Source organism: Neophocaena asiaeorientalis, unplaced genomic scaffold (assembly GCF_003031525.2).
Source record: "Neophocaena asiaeorientalis asiaeorientalis breed wild unplaced genomic scaffold, Neophocaena_asiaeorientalis_V1.1 scaffold946, whole genome shotgun sequence".
Classification (NCBI taxonomy): Eukaryota; Metazoa; Chordata; class Mammalia; order Artiodactyla; family Phocoenidae; genus Neophocaena; species Neophocaena asiaeorientalis.
In genome coordinates, this window is record NW_020175049.1 from 1,954,462 (window position 1) to 1,974,024 (window position 19,563).

General features: G+C 33.2%; 1 protein-coding gene across 12 annotated transcripts in view; it reads left to right on the top strand.

The window, feature by feature from the left end:
* PICALM (phosphatidylinositol binding clathrin assembly protein) overlaps nt 1-19,563 on the top strand; it is a 108,264-nt gene that overhangs the window by 62,578 nt on the left and 26,123 nt on the right. For 7 of the 12 annotated variants that reach the window (XM_024763623.1, XM_024763624.1, XM_024763615.1 and 4 more), the window contains exons 8-13: nt 568-609; nt 3,720-3,805; nt 5,686-5,809; nt 6,082-6,218; nt 8,425-8,528; nt 13,780-13,929. In XM_024763623.1, the coding sequence (XP_024619391.1) occupies nt 568-609; nt 3,720-3,805; nt 5,686-5,809; nt 6,082-6,218; nt 8,425-8,528; nt 13,780-13,929 (643 nt within the window). The remainder of the gene's footprint in view (nt 1-567; nt 610-3,719; nt 3,806-5,685; nt 5,810-6,081; nt 6,219-8,424; nt 8,529-13,779; nt 13,930-19,563) is intronic. The other 5 variants (XM_024763622.1, XM_024763617.1, XM_024763620.1 and 2 more) reach the window with 1 other exon arrangement.

Consider the following 19,563-nt stretch of genomic DNA (forward strand, 5'->3'; position numbering starts at 1 on the left):
AAGTGTATGGAGATTGCTTTGTGGTGACAGTTATATCCTGGTTAAATATCACTTGGTATTTGTATAAAACCTGACCTGCTTGAGTGAACATAGGTTTTAAAAATTGTTATCTGTGGTGATTGCCAGGGAAAGCATACTATATGGAGAGAGAGTCATTGTCATTAGGTTTGTTCCTTAACTTCTTCTTATGCCCCAGGGGACTTGTTCATGGTCAGCCTTTCTCATTCTTGGTGTAATGTTTTTGTCATAGAAGTGATGGATTTTTCAGATTGTGACAAGGTGGTTTATATAGGTGTTTAGAAGATGTGGAGATGGTAACTTAATAGCCTTGTTGAATTTCCAACTCTTGTTCCCCTCCTGTTAGAACTTTTAGAGCCATCAGACAACATCTGAGTCCTTGGAAGTACTGAATGATATCTGTGGGGATTAAATATTCTTCTGATTTTAAAGAATTCTTTCTAAAATATTGCTCATAGTACTAGTCATAAATGTCATTTTCTAAATTTTACTTATAAAACACCCTATTGTAATTTTATCTGTTAAATACAATGCTTCTTCTTCTTACAGCAAGTTGGAATTGACAGAGGTGATATACCAGACCTTTCACAGGTAAGTATTGTTATAATACTAATCACTGCCTGCTATATTCTGCTAGGTATGAAGGGTACAAAGATGAATAATATGCAGCCCCTGCTGTCAAGGAGATCAGTGTAATTTTTCTTGACAGATTTTAACATTTTGATATATTGCTGACAATTGTTCTAACATTATTACCGTATAAAATTATCTTATACAGGATTTATTTTTCCTGTTTTAAACCTTCCACTTTGGCTCTTTGGCTCAGGTAAATATATTAAATGGGATAAACCTCAGAACATGATGTTGGGTTAAGAGAGCAGGCTTTGTCTAAGTTTGAGTCCTGGCTGTTCCACTAGCTGGCCCTGTGATTTGTAGTTCTCTCTATGCTTCAGTTTCATCTCTAAAATGCAGATATTACAATACCCATTTCATTAGGTAGTTTGGAGGATTGAATGAGTTAATACCTAAAAAACATTTAGAGCATTAAGTACTCAATGTTAGCTATTATAATATTATTTTTATCATCATTATCTTCTAAAAATTTCTGGGAAGGAAACTTTAAACCTGAAGTTCTGGCCTTTTCTGGTGTTTGTGTACTGAGTATTAAGAATGAAAGTACCTGGCATAAACTATCCTTATGTATGAAGGTTCTTACTGTTTTTCTCTGTACTCGTTCTGATTCATCCCTTTGATCACCAGGCTAAGAGTATGCACTAGATTTAGTTATGGATTGTATGTAAATAAAAAATTTCTGCATATGCCCACATGAGATAATTGATGTCATTAAGATTAAGCACATTACTGTAGGCTAAAAGTGAGAAGAGTCATTGTTTGAACAATAGTAGTATAAGCTAATTTGGCAGTTTCAGATAAGCCATTACCCCACTTGTCATGTCAGCTTCACCTATCTTTGTTTAAAAAGCACCAGCCTCAGGCCAGACTGTTATTATGTGTCTGTACTTTAATATTCATGGTATTGTGATTGGGTAGGGTTGGCCAGCCTCTGACCCTCCTCCTTCCCTCCCTCTTCATTGATGATCTCTGAATGATTCAGAAAATTTTCGAGTGAATTAAAACAAAGCTTTTTATACTTAAGGGAAGATGGTAGTTAAACACAAGAGAGGAAATTTGAGATTATTTATTCTTTTTTTGTTTGTTATAAATTGCTCTTTTTAGGATGTGAAGCATCACATTTCCTTCACTCTTTGTAATGTGGGTTTGACTTTTAAAGAACAGCCAGATACATTTAGAAGGGATTTGGGAAATAGTTTATTAATTATCATAACTAGGTAGTTTAATATTTGTAAGCACAGCTTAAACCCTTCAGAAAAAAATAAAGTACACTTTAAATGACCACAGTTTTAATTTAGGATTCTGTAGCATAGTAGTTAGTATCTAGGCTTTCAGATCAGACAAACCTTGCACACTATGTTAGCTCCTGCTATGTATCAGATATGTGATCTGGGACAAGTTGCTTAATTTTCAGTTTCAGGTTATTTGTAGAATGGATATGTAGTAGTGTCTTTCTCATAGAGTCAGTGATTACATATAAGGTAGCTTGCACAGTGCCTGTGGTGTTACAGGAGCTTTTTAAATGTTAACCGCTATTGTTAACAATAGCTCTTGGGACAGTAGTTGGCCTGCTGATTTATTGGGGTTGAGGGAGTGCACATGTGTTCTCAGATCAACAAAGAAGTCAATGTTTTCTACCATATCTTTCTTGTGCTAAGGTCTTGATATGTAGAGAGAAAATACAGGATGAAGGAAATTGTTCAGGTCATAATTGGCAGAGAAGTTGGCTAGTATTGTCTCTTGCAACTGCTTTTGGATCCCTGTAATTGAGAAACTCTATCTGAAATCCTAAAGAATATCTGATGTAAGTGAATGCCACTGATGTATTTGCTTCACTTAAAAATAGTGAAAAATTCCTTTTCAACTCACAGAAAAGATTTCCTTTTGAAAGTAATTAACTGTTCATATTAAGTGAGATTTGATATATAGACTGAAGGTTTAAAGCTAGTCTTTAAAAAAAATTGAGGTAAATATCTATTTGAATGAGGATTGATAACCATTAACACTTGTGTAATCAACACCCCATTCAAGATATGAATCAGTTGCATCACCCCAATCCTCCTGTCCCCCTCCAGTCACTCCCTAATCCGCTCCACACAAATAACTATTTTGAATTCTAATAGAATAATTTGTATCAGATTTTGAATTTAATATAAATGGAATCATGCAACTATTTTCATATCTGGCTTCTTTTGCTCATCATAATGTTTTGAGATCTGTCCATATTGTTGAATATACCATTGATTAATTCTTTTTAATTGCTGAATAGTATTCCATCATGTCAATTTACCACAATTTTGTTTATCTGTTTTCTAAATTGGAAAATTTGGAAGTTTTTGGATTATTTGCAGTTTTTTAACTGTCATAAATAAAGCTGCTTAAAACATTCTTGAACAAGTCTTGTGGAGATAACATTTGTCTCTCTCTTGAGTAAATAGCTAGGAATAGAATTGGGTAATTAAGGTAGTTGTATATTTAACTTTATTTTTTTTTAAAACCCATAGCTTTTTTCAAGGTGGATGTACTCCCACCAGCATTGTATGACAGTTGCATTTGTTTTATATCTTCATCAACATTTGATATTACTAGTCTATCTAACTTTAACCATTCTAGTGGGGAAGAAGTTATATCTCACTGTGATTTCAGTTTGTGTTTCCTTGATGTTAGTCTTCAGTTACATTTGTCAATAACTATTCAGGAATAGTGTTTGGACATTTTCAGTTACTCAGTGAGTAGTTATTAAGTACCAGGACCATGCTCAACAGTATGTCTGATTTTTAGGGTTGTGTTTCTATTTAAAATTTAAATAAGTTAAATATAGAAAATTCTAAGATTCTCTTAATGTTTCATGTTCACATAGTCTTAGTTTTTATATCTTTATGTTTGTTGATACTCCTTACCAGGTCATGCTTATGTAATAAAAATAATAGTGTCATTCTTAGGTGGCTGAAACTACACTGTTAGTTAGATCATGAGGAATATACCTATTTATTTTTATTGCTCTCCTGTGTTAGACGATACTTGATTTATTTTGATGAAAGAAAGTCTTAATATTTGTACAATTTTAGGCCCCCAGCAGTCTTCTTGATGCTTTGGAGCAACATTTAGCTTCCTTGGAAGGAAAGAAAATCAAAGATTCTACAGCTGCAAGCAGGTACATTATTCTTTGTGGGGCAAAGAACAGTAGTGCTGTTTCTGAGAAAGTAGATGAGTCTAGCTGAAGTTCCAAGTTATTGAACTTCTCTTTATCTTGATTTAACCATTTGTAAGTCGGTTTAATAATAGTATCAACCTCAGAGAGTTGCTGTTAAGGATTAACACATGTAAGTTTGGGGGATAGTTCCTAATTTTCAGTAAATGTCAGCATCTGTTAAGATGATGGCATTGAAAACTACGTGGTTTAGAATGGTGTTCATAGTGTCAGTATTTCTCTTAAAGATGAAATGCATAGGTTCATATGGTGTATTATAATTACAAGATGCCTTTTTTACAGATTTGACTAACCCTCACAATAGCCCTGTGAAGTATGCAGTAGTAATTCTGAGACTCAAACCTAGGATGTCTGACATAAGATTTCATCATCTTTCTCTAATGCCAGTTTATGGGGTTGACTGTGGACATATTTTAATCATTCTATTAGACTTTTAGCTGATTTCCAAGACCAAGACCAGCAAATTGAAAGTAATATACATCATCGCTTATTGACCTTGTAACGTGATTTTTGTGTTGGTTAGTAACTTGAGTAATTCTCATGTTTTCTTATGAAGATTTCCTTTTAGCAGTATGAAAAAGAAATTTGTATGAAGTATGATGGGAGCTCTTCTTCTTTTCGATTGTTGTTTCAGAACTTTTTTTTTTAGCAACAAAATTTAAGTAATTTGTAAAGGAAAATGTCATTACTGGATTTTAATGCTTTTTAATTGCAGATTTGTTCTTTGAATTTTCTAGTAGGTTTTTAGAAGTATAAGCCAAGTTATAAGGCCCGATTATTTGAGAAAGTAATGAAAAATATAGCCAGGTAGCTCAGGTACACCGATTTACCTCATATGTTTTTTAACATAAAATTTTCTGGGTTTCTTGTATTTCTTCACAGCAGTATTACTCTTCCTTTGTCTTCTGAGTTATATCTTTATATTGGCTCATTTATAAAATTGATTTTACATAAAACTTAGTTTTTCCACTTGTGTGCTTAGAGTAGAAATTAATGGTGTTTGGTGTGTGAGAAAAGGAAAATTAGTAGCAGTCACTGAGGAGTAGTTTCCTGTTAGAATTCTTTACCACACATGTTTATTTTGCCTAGGATTAATAACATTGGGGAATTAAATGTTGGGGTTTATGATCTGGATAAGGTTTTGATATAAGAGAAATGAGGTGGTTTGCTGTGAATCCACCAGTAAGGGATGATGTATTGTGCATATATAGTATGTTTGAAAAGAAAATTCTAGCTTGGCAAAAGGGTAGCAGAGAGAAAGGGGGAGCCAGATGGACCAGTGACTGGAATGAAACTGATCTTCCTTTGAGAGAACCTGTGGGTCCTCTGGGAATGACATCTTTGGGTGTTATTATAAGGGAAACATACCTAGACATACATTATTTATTGCTGGTACTTATGTTTTAGTATTCTGTAGTAGTACTGCCAAACCCAGGCTGTAAATTAGCAGAAGATCATTTTCTATGAGAAATTCAGTACTTTTTACACATCAGGGTTTTTTAGAAGTATGTGAGCTCTTCTCTAATTGCATTGGTTCCCTACCTTGGGGCTTGGAAGAGGCAATGTCCCTCACCGTTACTGTGAACCTTTCCAAAGTCTAACACTTACTTTAAAAAAATAAATGAATGTATGTGTAGATCAACTAATTTCTAATAATCCTCTAGGTCAGTGGGTAGAATATTTCATCTGAAGTATGGGTTTTGACTCCATAAGTTTAGTTCATAATTATGGTGCCTATCCATGGCTAGTTTGCTAGACCATTTCATAACCAGTGAAATAAATGTTTGGCAAAAAACCAAATTACCTTTGTCTGATTATCCAAGGGCAACAACACTTTCCAATGCAGTCTCTTCCCTGGCAAGCACTGGCCTGTCTCTTACCAAAGTGGATGAAAGGGAAAAGCAGGCAGCATTAGAGGAAGAACAGGCTCGTTTAAAAGCTTTAAAGGTAGGTGTGTGCATTCTCTTTATTTGGAAAAACAAGTATAGGAGTTCATAAAGTAACTGGGACTTCTGTACAGACTAACAGTATTTAATAAATATTTGTACAAATGGGGTGACATTCAGTAGTCTAACTTTTCATCCTGACATTGAATGACTGGCAAAACAGAGAATACCTTTCTGCTATCAAAACAAAATTAGAAAATGCTTTTTTTCCCCAGAGGCCATACAAACAAATCTGGTTTCTGGATTCCTTATGGTAGTTTCCTTTCTCAACAGGAACAGCGCCTAAAAGAACTTGCAAAGAAACCTCATACCTCTTTAACAACTGCAGCCTCTCCTGTGTCCACCTCAGCAGGGGGTATAGTGACTGCACCAGCCATTGACATATTTTCTACCCCTAGTTCTTCTAACAGGTAGGTGGAGTGGTTAATGATTACCTTTGAATACTTAGGCTTAAAGACTTCTAACAGAAATTTTGCAGTTTTTCAGGTTTAGTTTGATACATGATTTTGTAATCATAAATTCACACAAAGGAGGTAGTGATAAATGGTGGTAGTGGTATAATAGCTAAATATAAAGTGAAAGACTTTATATTTCAAATATTTAAGAAATGGGATATGGCTAAATGATAGACTTATACCAATTGGAAAGGTGGTGGTATACCAGTTGGAAAGGTGGTGGGTTATCTCTGGGCAAACGTTTCATTGTAAAAAAATTAACTATAGTTAAACACATTTGTGAAGTGTCTAATGGTTCAAGACCCTGTATATAACTCTTGGATATGTATGTATGATATGTATTTCAGGATATCCTTTCACTGGATGTTAAATGTTTTTCATTTCTAGTCCCTGGTGTTAAACTCAAACTCAGTAATCTGGAACACAATAAGAGTTTAGTTGCCAGATTTCTGTGGTATTGAAGCCTACCAGCCCAACTTCAAGCTGCTTAACAATAGGAATATTATATTTCCAGGCAAATTGGAATAACTGGATTTTTCTAAATTCCTCCTATGTTTTACCTCAAAGTGGTTTAGAGAAATTTGAAATTCAGATTCTGGTTTGAATCCTGGTTTATTTATTTCTTAATCTTTTTTTTTTTTTTTTAAACCTCAGTTTCCAGGCAAGATAATGTATGGTATAAGTCAGTGGTTCTCGGTCTTTACCAAACATTAGAATCACCTGGAGGGTTTATTAAACCACAGGTTTCTGAGCCCCACCTGCAGGGTAAGGCCCAAGAATTTTCATTTCTGCCAGGGTCACAGGATCACTAGTATAGGGTTTAACACAGTGCTTAGTGCATGGTAAATGCTACATAGAGAGTGATGGGGTGTTTTGTTTGCTTGTGTTTCTTTGATTTTGTTGTTGTTGCTGTTTATTTTATTAACTCATCCTTAAACGGTCTTCCCTTCCACCTACCGACTCCCGTCACAGCTCAGTGTAACTTTTACTAACTCAGCTACTACCTGCTCTCTGAAGTTTTAGTAGATGTTGAATTTAGCTACGTGTTTCTCTTTCAGCTTTATCTTTTTGTTTGTTTTGATTTTTGTATAATACCTTCCTTAGTCCCCAGTAACACTGAACCATTAAGTGTCAAGCTTTTCACTTAGGGACCTTAAAAAGAAGTCTTTCTTAGTAGGGTAGGGGGATGGGGGTAAATGGAAAAGAATGTTGATGGTTTGAGGATGAAACAAATTATTAGATAAAGAACTAATCTTTTTATTTCACTTAATACCCTCAACATTTTCACCTTTTTAACAGTAATTGAGGACAAACCTACAGCCTATTACAGAATGCTTATTGCATATTCTGTATCTTTCCCCAAAGCACTAAATGCATTTGTATTTTGATTCATCTACTTATAAAACTACGTTTTACATCTGAAAGATATGTCTTCAAAACTTTTGTTTTTGAATAAGTGTAAGTTAAAAATAATCTATGCTGAGATATACATAATGCCTCAATTCATGGAAACTGGGATCTTTTTTTGTGTTGTTCCTTAATCACGTAACACGAAATATATTACGTAAGTAGTACTCCCCTAGAGTTATGTAATGGGGTGGCTTCGTTATAAATTTATATCATATATGCATGTATAAGTTTTTCCATGTATTGTTGATGTGTTGTTTGATATTTGAAGCAATAAAGGTAAGGTTAACAGGTATTTTACTTTGTAGGGGTATTAGTGTTGCAAATGTCATTGAAGTTTTTTTGAAGATTAAGAGTAAGAAAACAAATTTCTTTTAAAAAAATTAATTGCCATGACGTTTCATATTTTAAAATTATGTTGTTTAGGTTCTAGGTTCTTTTCAATAAAGAAATTAGTTTTTTCCTGGGGAAGTCATTGATTCTTTCCAGAAGGGCTATTATTATTTGAATCTTATGTAAACTTAAGATATGGTACTTGAATAATTTTCCAGGCCTCCTTAGAAATATGCTGTTACATGAGGGGTATGCAGCTGTTATCTTGTTGCACCTGTTTTTCCTTTGGAGATTTATATTATTGGGACTTTTTTTTCACTTTTCTTTTTAATGTTTTTATTTACTGGGGTGGATGAGGGGAGTGGCTAATGTAGCAAAGTTTATCTAATAAATAAAGCATCTTTTCAAAATATCTTCCTAGCACATCAAAGCTACCAAATGATCTGCTTGATTTGCAACAGCCAACTTTTCACCCATCTGTACTTCCTATGTCAGCTGCTTCTCAGGTAGCAAGTACATGGGGAGGTAAGCATTAATGAACTTACTTTGTATGTTGTATAGGCATCTCCCTTCCCCATTCTGTGGGATTTACTTGCCTTACACTTGATACATGAGTACTTGAAAAATATTAATATGACAGTGAAGTTGTTTTGCCCCTTGAAGACATTTCCATTCATTTATAAATGCAATTCTGGAATGTATGTTCAATTAAATTATGAAATGAAGTTTATTGAAGATGAAAAAGGACCAAATGTATGTTTAGTTGTGAAATCATTCTTTCAATGTTGAATTTCTGTTCTGTTACCCAGAAATGTGTAATGGTTTTCTTACCTTTGGTATATAAAAAAAATTTACTTGCAGAGGGGAAAACTCATCTAATAAAAGTTCTAATAAAATTCGGATGGTGTTATCAGGCAGTGCACTATCTTCTCTGCAGGAATGTCATGACAAACTTTATGCTACTTGTATTTAAAATGTTGATTTAATTCAGACCTGTAGGATTTTGGTATTCAAAGAATTTTTCCCCTAGTACCAACAGGAAAGTTTGCTGACCTTGAGTAGTTCTTTGATCTTAAGGTGACCATATTATGATCATGACCTGGCATCTTTGAAGGAATGAGCCTAGTCCATGTCAGTTTTTAAGCAGTTTTGCTTAGATATTTAGTATGTTTTCAAATCATTTCCTTTGTTTGGTTTTGGTACTTCTGTTTGTTTTTATATGTAAGTATCAATATTATTTTATAAACACTGAAAAATTATTTGAGAGGGAAAGATACTCTGAGAAAGGACACTGTCTAGAGAACCGTTAGAGAATGGCAAGCTACCTTAACATTTATGTTGGCTCACATGTAAAATCGGAATTGACTAGCTTACTTCTCATAGCAGGATTCATTGTTCTAGTGAGTTTTTCTGGTGTATTCGACTTTTTCATCTTTATTTCAATGGTTTGAGTTAATAACTTTTTGGCGGTTTTTTAATAGTTATTTCTTAAGACTATATTTTATATAATAGAATGTAAACTATGTGAAGGGAAGAGCTCTAAAATATTTTGTTGAGTGATATATCCCTGATGCCTAGAACACTTATTGATGTATAACATGTACTTTGTAAATATTTGTTGAATGATTAGACATTTTCTTTTTTGGGGGGCAGGTTATTTGTGGTTCAATACAGGGCAGGGAACAGGAATAGTGAAACACTAAAATACTAGATTTTTTAGACTAATTTTGTGAGCCATAACTTGATTTTTATAACTAATTGATTTTGAAAGCTAGTTTAATTTAGCTAAATCTTAAGATCTGAGAGTAATTTCTAAAAATGATAAGCTAGTTTTAAAGTCAGTAAATATTTTAGAATTATTTATCTGAATGATCTGTAGACAGCAAATTAAGGTTAAGAAAGCAGTTTCTTAATATCCTAAGTCATTACAATTTTAGGATTTTTAATCTGCCAAAATTTACATGCTTATTTCCTGCTTATTGTGAATTGCTTTAGGAAACATTAGTAGGATTAACATGACTGTTTAAAGCAGTTTTAGCTTGCTCACCTTTTAAAAAAACAAACCAGTTTTTCTAAAATTAAGGCTGAAAAGTTGTATTTTTAGATAGATGAAAAATTTTACAGAAGGCTTAATGAGGACCAATATAACATTTCAGTGAAACTGAACTGTGAAATTATTTTGTCTGGATACCATGTACAATTAATTCTAACAATGACAAAGTTTCTGCTTGGAATTATTGAGCTCATATATGAAGGCAGATAGACTGTTACTGTGGGAGAATAATTTTAAGTAATTTCAGCCTGTAAAAATTGTTTTATATTCTGTTAGAAGAAATATTCCATGGCAATTTGTGTGTGAATACAGTGTGGGAGTACATTTAATCATGATTTCCTTTTCTAGTTTAGGTTATTTTGGTTTATGTACTATTTTCATCAAAATTTCCCCCATATTTTAACATTAGGCTTGCTGTGTCCAAGTGACACTGTTAAACTGTTTAAAAAAAAAAAAGTATTATCAAGTATAGTTGAGAGCAGAGGCAGTAGCAACTGACTACTATTTTTCCAAAAGCTTACAATTATATACGAGGAAAGGACAGTGATCTTATATAAACCCCTCAATTTAAGAAGAATGAAATCTTGTCTTCTATTTCATATAAAGATATTTGGCATCTGAGTTGGTGATAATTTCAGAGTTTTGACTTCTGCATAATTGGATAGTGGAAGAGTATTTTAAGCCAAGAACTTTGAATACTTCCTAATTTAGTCATTGTATTATTCATACCCATGACATTCAGATTAAGACTTTTTACTTTATTTTTAAAATTAAAGTTACTAAGATAAATAAATTTTATATACAAAAAGCTTTGATCATAACAGTAAATTCTAAAAGGCATTTTTTTGACGTTAACCATTTACCTGAACATTTGAAATATGTAGCATTTTACATCATGCTTTTATAGTATGTGACAAAACAAAGGTATGCTTTTTTTTTTTGATAATTTTAAAAAGTCATTTTTTTGACGTTAACCATTTACCTGAACATTTGAAATATGTAGCATTTTACATCATGCTTTTATAGTATGTGACAAAACAAAGGTATGCTTTTTTTTTTTGATAATTCTAAAATCTTATTCTATGCTTTCCTTGCTCTCATTTGCTAAAAATGGATGTTAACAGCAGATTTGGTATTTAATTTAGTTCTTATATGCACCACAGAAACGATGTGTATTCCCAATCACAGCTAGGTTAGTGATTAGAGTTAAGAGGAGGTAAAGTTCATATGTTTAATGTGAGAGGCATTTTACGGTTCCACCTAAAAATGAACATTGAAGAGAGAGAACACAAGCTCTCCTGTTTCTCTCATTGCATTATTAGTGAGCCTTTGTTTTTTCAAGAAATGGTCTGGCATCTAAACAAGCACTTGGTGTTGAATACTAATATCTTGAGATATCAGTTTTCATCACCTTGAAAACTTTGAGTTACAGCAAATCTAAAAATATACAGTATTACCAGGTTAAGTATACTGTTGTATATCTTAAGCAAGATTTCAAAATTTAATTCAGGTAAAAAAGAATGACCCTTTCTGAAGTTGAATTTGTTTTAGTCTCAGCTGGCATGAGACACACGACACTATGAAAACACTCAATTTTCTGTGAATAAATGTAGATATCAAATATTTACCTCAAGACTGTAATATGACTGGTACTATTTTTGTTTCAATTTTTTGCATTATTTTTCTATGACTCTAACATAAAATTAAACTTTCAAGTGAATAATGATAAAAATAATGGAAAAAAGTATTTATTAAAAGTATAAGGAATTTTAGAGTTGCCAGTCTGATAAGTAGAGTTTAAGTTGGAAGAGCTGGAACATTATTACTATTTTTTTTATCTTTAATGAATTTGAATTAATCATTTATGGTATAGTAGACTAACATTTAGATTTAAAAATCATCATCTAATCTAAATGATGTTAATCTGCTACCCATAGTAGTAGTGTTTTGTCAAGGTAGATTAAGAGCTGGTTTTTCTTATTGTCTGACTGATCTAAATATACAGATTCACTTACGCATTTCTGCATATTCTTCTTTAGGATGTTTCATATAATAGGAAATGATTGATATTAAGTGCTTAGGTAAAAGTGTCAGTCAGTAGAATAGCAGATAACTAGTAAGTTTTTCCAAACATGTCTTTTCTCATGAACCTAATAGATCTGTTGTAGAAATATGTATACTCTTTTTGAATGACTTCTCTCATGACTTCTTTTGCATGGAAAACCAGAGAGAAGTTTTGTGTTACTTGTCCAACAAAGTATGATGTACTTTAAAAACTCCATGCCTCTATCAAATATTTAAAAGTAGTACTTTCAACCAAACTGGTCAACTCTAGACTTAACGCAAATCCTTTCTTATACAAGAAGGAGTTAGAGTGGTCATCATTACATTTTTATTTTAGTATAAAAAAATGAATCTTGTTTTTGACTATTTTCTGCTTTTTATTTCTGAATTATTTTTTTCTGACTCTCTTCCCCCATTGTTCCATTTATTGAGAAGTGGAGGGGTGGGAAAGATGTTTAACATGATCATTTGAGTTAGAATAGTACATCAGTGAGTTTTGATATGATTGTAGGACTTCATACAATGACCTCAATATTATCTTGATATTTTTCTTTTTAAAGTTGCAGTTGCAGGATTTGTGGAACACTAGCTTTGAATTTATTGACTTTAAGGATAAAGTGTGCCTATATTGTTTTGCAGAAGCTGATCCTTAGGCCATTGCTTCCTTATTGTTTTATCATACAGTCTTAGAGTAAAATACAGTGCTTAATACTGTATTCTTAAGTAAGGACCACAAACTAGACTAGAAGAGGCAAGAACAGGTGCTGGTTGGAAGTACAGGAGTATCTTTTTGTTTTTAATTGTGTTATAAGAGAGAAAATTATGACACTATATTTTCGCTGCTCTTTATTTTTTCTTCTCCCCATTAGTTAAGGTATGATGAATGGCTTTCAGTCATTACAGTGACAGTTATCTTGAATGAGGTATAGGTATAGTAAATATGTGATTCTAAATTTGATAATAAAGTACATATTTGGTACCATTCTAGTAGGGAACAATACTTTTGTTATTCCTTCCAAATCATTTAGGCTTTAAAACTCATAGCTAGGCCTTCAAAGCTAATCCCAGTCTACTGGGATGGCCAGTCTTTTGTCTCTGTTCTTAATTTTTCTAAAATTCCTTTCCCATCATTAGACCTTTTCTTCATCTTTATTATTTTGTTTCCTACATCTGAACCCATACAAGAGTTTATATTCACATGTTAGAAACCCCTAATTCCCTTTGGCTTTTGGAATACTGCTTATTCCACATTTGAATTATTTATATCAATTATGTGAGTAAACATAGCTATGCCACCAGAACTGATACACTCCCATCTTGGGTGGGGAACACGGTTCAGGGTAGATGGCTCTTTTATAGAAACATTTTTGTTCTTACTTATCTTCTTTTTTAACTACATGACTGTTGGCTTTCTGATGTAAAGCAGATCTAGCCTTCGTATGCTACTGTTGTTATGGACACATAAGTATTTTTTTCTGAGGGTTCATTTTAAAATATGTTAAATGCATTTCTTCTATCTTGGTGATTAGATTTGATCATTTGCATTTAGATTAATAATAATATAGCTACTACTTTTCACTTTGCATCTTTTGACTGATTACAATACTAATTAATTTACTTCCTTTCTTCATTTTGCTATAATGCACTTGGACTGCACAGATCCTTTCTCTGCTACTGTAGATGCTGTTGATGATGCCATTCCAAGCTTAAATCCTTTCCTCACAAAAAGTAGTGGTGATGTTCACCCTCCCATTTCTTCAGATGTATCCACTTTTACTACTAGGACACCTACTCATGAAATGTTTGTTGGTAAAGTACCATTTAACCTTTCTTTCCAATTAATGTTTATACTGCCTAAGTTTTTTTTTTAACGTATCCATTATTTTTAAAACACTGCAATAATTACTTTGTATTTTAATAATAAATTTTTAAGTAAACTAAATAGCAATAGTGTAGTGAGATTTTTTACACCAGTATCCCTAATTTTACTTAATGCAAGTTTTTAGGAAAGAAAATTTCCTTTGAAATTGGACTTTGTTTTGTTCTCTATCATACTGTAGCATCACATGCTACATCCTGTTTATTAGTTCAGAGAGGTGGTTATTAGGAGAGTTGATTGAAGGAGTAACATCTCTTAAACTTAGTTACGTATTTATGTGTGCTTATATTTTTCCCTCTCTGCTTGAGAAAGAGGGTGATTAACACTCTTAGTAGCTTTCTGAATCTTCCTTTTTTTCCCGTTTTTAATTTCAAATAATGGTACAACTTTATATTGTCTAAAACCCACTATACCCTCTGTCCAATCTTAAGGGTCTCATTTCATTGTTAGCCTGGGGTGAAAAGTAGAAAATGAAAAGCAACTTGACTGACTAGGCTTAATTGTGGTCTAAAAATCTGTAAAAAGGCAAAATTTCATACCGAAGTTGTACAAGGAAGAATAAATTTTTAAGTACATACTAAACTGAAATAAATGTTTTTGAATCCTACTAAAAAGATGCTAAACCCCCTTAAAAGATGATGAAAACTGCTTTTATTCAATTCAAAGAAACAACGTAAGGTGACACAAATTTAAATCTTTGATTAAAGCAGCATTCAGAAAGTCATCTGTGTACCCTAGGTAGATCATGTGGCCATATTCTGTTAGATATATCTGAGAGAGGGGAGGATGGAAGGTGACTAGAAAGCAGTAGTTGGAGATCTGAGAAAGTTTCAAGGCAGGTGCTCCAGTTATACAACTAGTCTAATAGTTCTAAAGTGTAATAATATTTGGTTGCAATAATTCCTTTATTGTAGTACATTTAAAAATTATATAAAAAGTAATTGAAACTAAATTATACATTTTGTTGCTCTAGAAATTTGTCAAATGGAGTGCCTTTTTGCTTGGTAATAAGGGGTAACTAGAGTTATCTTTGGAGTGTTCTGTTGGGGTGGTGGTTTTTTAGGTTTATCTTTTCTTCATATTTACCGAATATGAATAGTCTGTATATTGTAAATATGGCTGTTTGTATCTTTTTAAGTCAGTTGCCTTAATTTGGGGATATGAAACAGATACGTCTTTGCTTTGGGACTATATATTTAGATCTTTTAGGTCAGAGCAGTGCATGGGCTTCAGGATGTCACATCTGTATCCCCTGAAGGGGGACAGAATGGAGGACAGTAACCTTAAGTGCTGAAGGTTGTAGGTATTTCACATATAAACAGAAACAGAGTAAAAATATATAAAAGTCATGTGAGAGAGTTAATTATTATTTTGACTTTTCAAGGAAAAAAGCCTGTAATAAGAGGAATATCCTAGAAATGTCATATTCCTAATGTTTTTTAAGTTTAAGGCCTATGATTTGGGGCAAGAGGAAGACCAGAAAGCAAAGCACATTAGTAAAGTTGATGGCTATATACTCCAAGGTCAGTCGGTCCATTTGAAAATTAAAATCATAGAATTGGTGATTTAGAGTTTGCAAAAACCTGCAGAGAATGTTTGGTCCAGCTCTCAACTCTCACAGTAGTAAGAGAACATTATTACCATTTTGTGGATGCATCACCTGAGTCCTAGAAAAGTTAATCAAGATAACCCAGCTAGTGGGAGCAAAGCCTAAATCAGGAGACAGCAGCTTTGCTCTGCAGCGCTCTTTCCCTTATGGAAGTGCAGACTTTCATTTAAACCCTTATCTTCCTCTTTCTGAGGGAGAATAATACAAATGGAAGTATGAAGTATACTTTTAAAAAAAAAATCACATCTGCCAAGTTTTGTCAGAGAAAAAAACTTGTTAAATACTTTTCTTTTTTAATGAAAATGAGTGCAGAAGGGGAAATTAAAAACCACTGATGTCAAACCATTAGGCATTAGTCTAGAATAGGGGTCAGCAAACTTTTTCTTAAAAGGTCAGATTGTAAATATTTTTGGCTTGTGAGCCACACGATCTCTTTCGCAGCTGCTCAACTTTGACATTATAGCGTGAAAGCAGCCGTAGACAAGACATAAACACATGAGCTTGGCTGTGTTCCAGTAAAACTTTATTTACAAAGATAAACAGCTGTAGTTTGTTGATGCCTGTCCTAGAAGAGGCTTTTTAATAAGTCTTTCAATGCAAGTTGAAAGTTCCTGAGAAGTAGAGTTGTGTAATAAAAATTCCAATACTTTCTTACTCAGAGTAGTAAGAGCATGAGAGGACCACCCAAGGTGTGCCATTCCTGGCACTGTATAGTCTAATTAGCCACTAGCCACATGTCATCATTTAAAGGTTAATTAAAATTAAATATTAAATAAAATTAAAATTTTACTTCCTCACTTGTACTAGCCACATTTTCGTTCTTCAGTGGCACATGTGCCTAGTGGCTACCATAATGTACCATATGCACATATCTGCTTATTGTGTGGATTTATAAAACATTTCTGTTATTAGAAAGCTCTGTTGGATAGTGCTCTAGAACAGTGGTCAGGAAACTTCTCATGTAAGGAACCAGATAGTAAATGCTTTAGGCTTTTATAGGATGCATAAAATCTTTGAGTCGTCATCTTTTCTTTTTCTTTTTTTTTTTTTAAACAACCCTTTCAAAAGGTAAAAACCATTTTTAGCTCACATAGGCATATAAAAATAGGCCCCAGGCTGTATGTAGTTTGCCAACCCCTGCTCTATAGGATTAAGAACAACCAAGAACAATCAGAGTTAGGTATGTAGATACCTTCCAACCCTTCCAGGGGAGGACCTTGATTTGATGATATGATTCTCAGTGTACTTTGTAGCTTGTCCTCATGAAAGCAATAAGAATACTGAAATTTGTAAGTCAAGGGGAGTGGGTTGTGGTCTCAGCTATACCATGTTTGTGACCTTGTCTAGGCCTGCTTCCTCATCTGCAAAAGAAGACATTAGAAGACATGTTGGTATTGACTAAAAAGCCAACTGGTTCATATTTCTTTATCTAAAGAAATGCAGTATTGGTTATTTTTAAAAACTTGTGAATATTATTTATATATATATTTTTAAATATAGTACTTACAATGGAGGCTTAAGTGCTTTTTTTTAGTAAGTTGTAATTTGAAGAACACCAATGGCTTGGACTCCTGTTTTTTCTTTTGTTTTGTTTTTATTTGTTTCTGTTTGTTTTTAATTACTCCATTTCACTCTTAACTGTTCCTCCTCACTTTCTCACTTTTCTCTTTCTCTTTTTTCTTTTTTTCCTGTCCTTTCTTTTCCCCCCTTATATGCCTTGTCAGATTCTTTTTGTGGTACTCAAGCTTATCGTAATACTACCCTTATGTGCCATGAGCCTTCTACTGTAGCTGGTTTATTTGGAGGTAGGTAACGATAATCTCTAAAATTTATCAGTTTATTTATATGCAAGAGGGGTTTCTTTTTGTTGTTTTCCTTAAAATGAGTTGGTAAGAAAAAAATACTTGGTTTTGAGGAACAGGTAGTTTTTTGCTTAATTTTGTTTTCCTTGATTAAACACGATTGTTTTATGAATGGATGCCTGTCATCTTCCTGCTTTTATTCATTCTCAAAACTTTCAAATTTTCAGAAGAGTTTATAATATTTTAATATTACAAGCTCATGGAATTTAAAGCTCTGTGTATAGATCTTAGTGATAGAATGGCAGATAATTTTGATTTGAACAGTTGTGGCACAGGTGAAGGGAGATTATACTGGAAAGAAGCATGCTTTTCCAGCGCTATGCAAAGGCCATAGAAATGGGAAGTAGTTTCCAGGGAGGTGTAACCAATTTGATCTGTATCTTTCCAAATATATTCTGTCTAGGCCAGTGCAGTAGCAATAAGACCTCAAAATCCAGCTGAATTTTTTTGTGTATAGGAGTTGTTACCTTAGTTAAGTTGGCATTAAAAAGTAGGTTTGACACAACTGAAGAACTGAGGTTCTTGACTGGCAGTAAGGATTAGACATAGTTAAAAGTGTTTAAAAATGGAATGGTTGAGGGCATTTAACAGAAAGAAAATGTTTGGAATACGGTGAACTTGGGTGTGAATTCCAGTTACACTCCTTTACCTGTGTGACTTTAAGCAAGTATTTAGCCTTTCTAAGACTGTGAAAATGGGGATAATAATGTCTTGCAGGATTGTTAATGAGGTGTACATATATGCCTGTATAACATCTAGCACAATGCCTGACACAGAAGTATCATTAAAACTACTTGTATTGGGAACTTATCTTGTGGGGACTTCCCAGGTGGTCCAGTGGTTAAGACTCCACGCTCCCACTGCAGGGGCAAGGGTTCAGTCCCTGATCGGGGAACTAAAATCCCGCATGCCGCAGGGCGAGGCCAAAAAAAAAAAGCAATTATTTTGTGTATGCAGATCATTTCATACTTGGAGTATACTTCTTACCTAAATTATTTAATCATCAGATATAATCTTGAAAACTCATTGTTTTTGTATTGCTGATAGATTTTTAAATTGCCAAGGGCTATTTATTTTTTAGCCCAGTATTTGCTATTTCAAAGCTCAAGAAGTTCATAAAACTTGAAGAGTCCTGATAGATATAATCATTATAGCTATAATAATAAAAACTAATTTTCCTACCTACTAATTTATATAAGATGAAATACTCAGGATAAACCAAAAACCCTTAATAGATTCTGGAATCAAAGAAATTGGGGTTTAAGTCTTGATTCTGCCACTTACTAATTATTTTACCTTGGATAAGTTGTTTAATCTCTTAGTTTCCTCATCTGTAAAATGAGGATAATAATAACTGTCTCATAGTGTTATTGTGTGGTTTAAATAATAACCTATCTATAAAGCCCTTGCATAATGTTTAATAAATAGTAGCAGTAATTTTCTCAAAAAAGAATGAGGCCTATTTATTACAGAACTACCACCAAAATCTATTAAACAACCCAGCCAATTTTTCTCAAAGGTGTTTGGATTGCCTTTCTGTCCCAAAAGCGTTTTCATCTTGTACCTTTCAGTCACCTTACTATTGTCCTCTCAAGATTTGCCCTGTAGTACAGTGGTTTCTAAATGTTAATCTGTGAACTGGAGCTGTTCAGTGACAGAGTTTTCATTGGGCTTTGTGAAATGAAAGTTAGGCAGTTCAATGTAGTGATTATTTCATAAAATTAACCTTAACTTTGATAGCCTATTCATCTTTTTTGGGGGTGGTCCCTAAATCTGCTCTTTTGAAATGGTGATATTAATTCTGTAACTTTGCTTTAAGTAACTTTTAAAAATTGAAGGTTGACAATCTAATCAGCTATTATAATTTATTAAGAATTTCCCTTTTAGTTTATTCTTCTGCTATGTAGAAGCTTTTAAAATTTGAGGTACTAGCTCTGGATTACTTTATATCTTTTCAAATCTTTTATACTTTTAGGCAGTAATATAATTTCACAGATTGGTGCCCCTAGGGACCTCAGGAGATGGCTCCTCTCTTTACAGAAAGTAATGAAGTTGTTTTTGTGTTATTATAAAGGATAGGCTCATCTCTGATA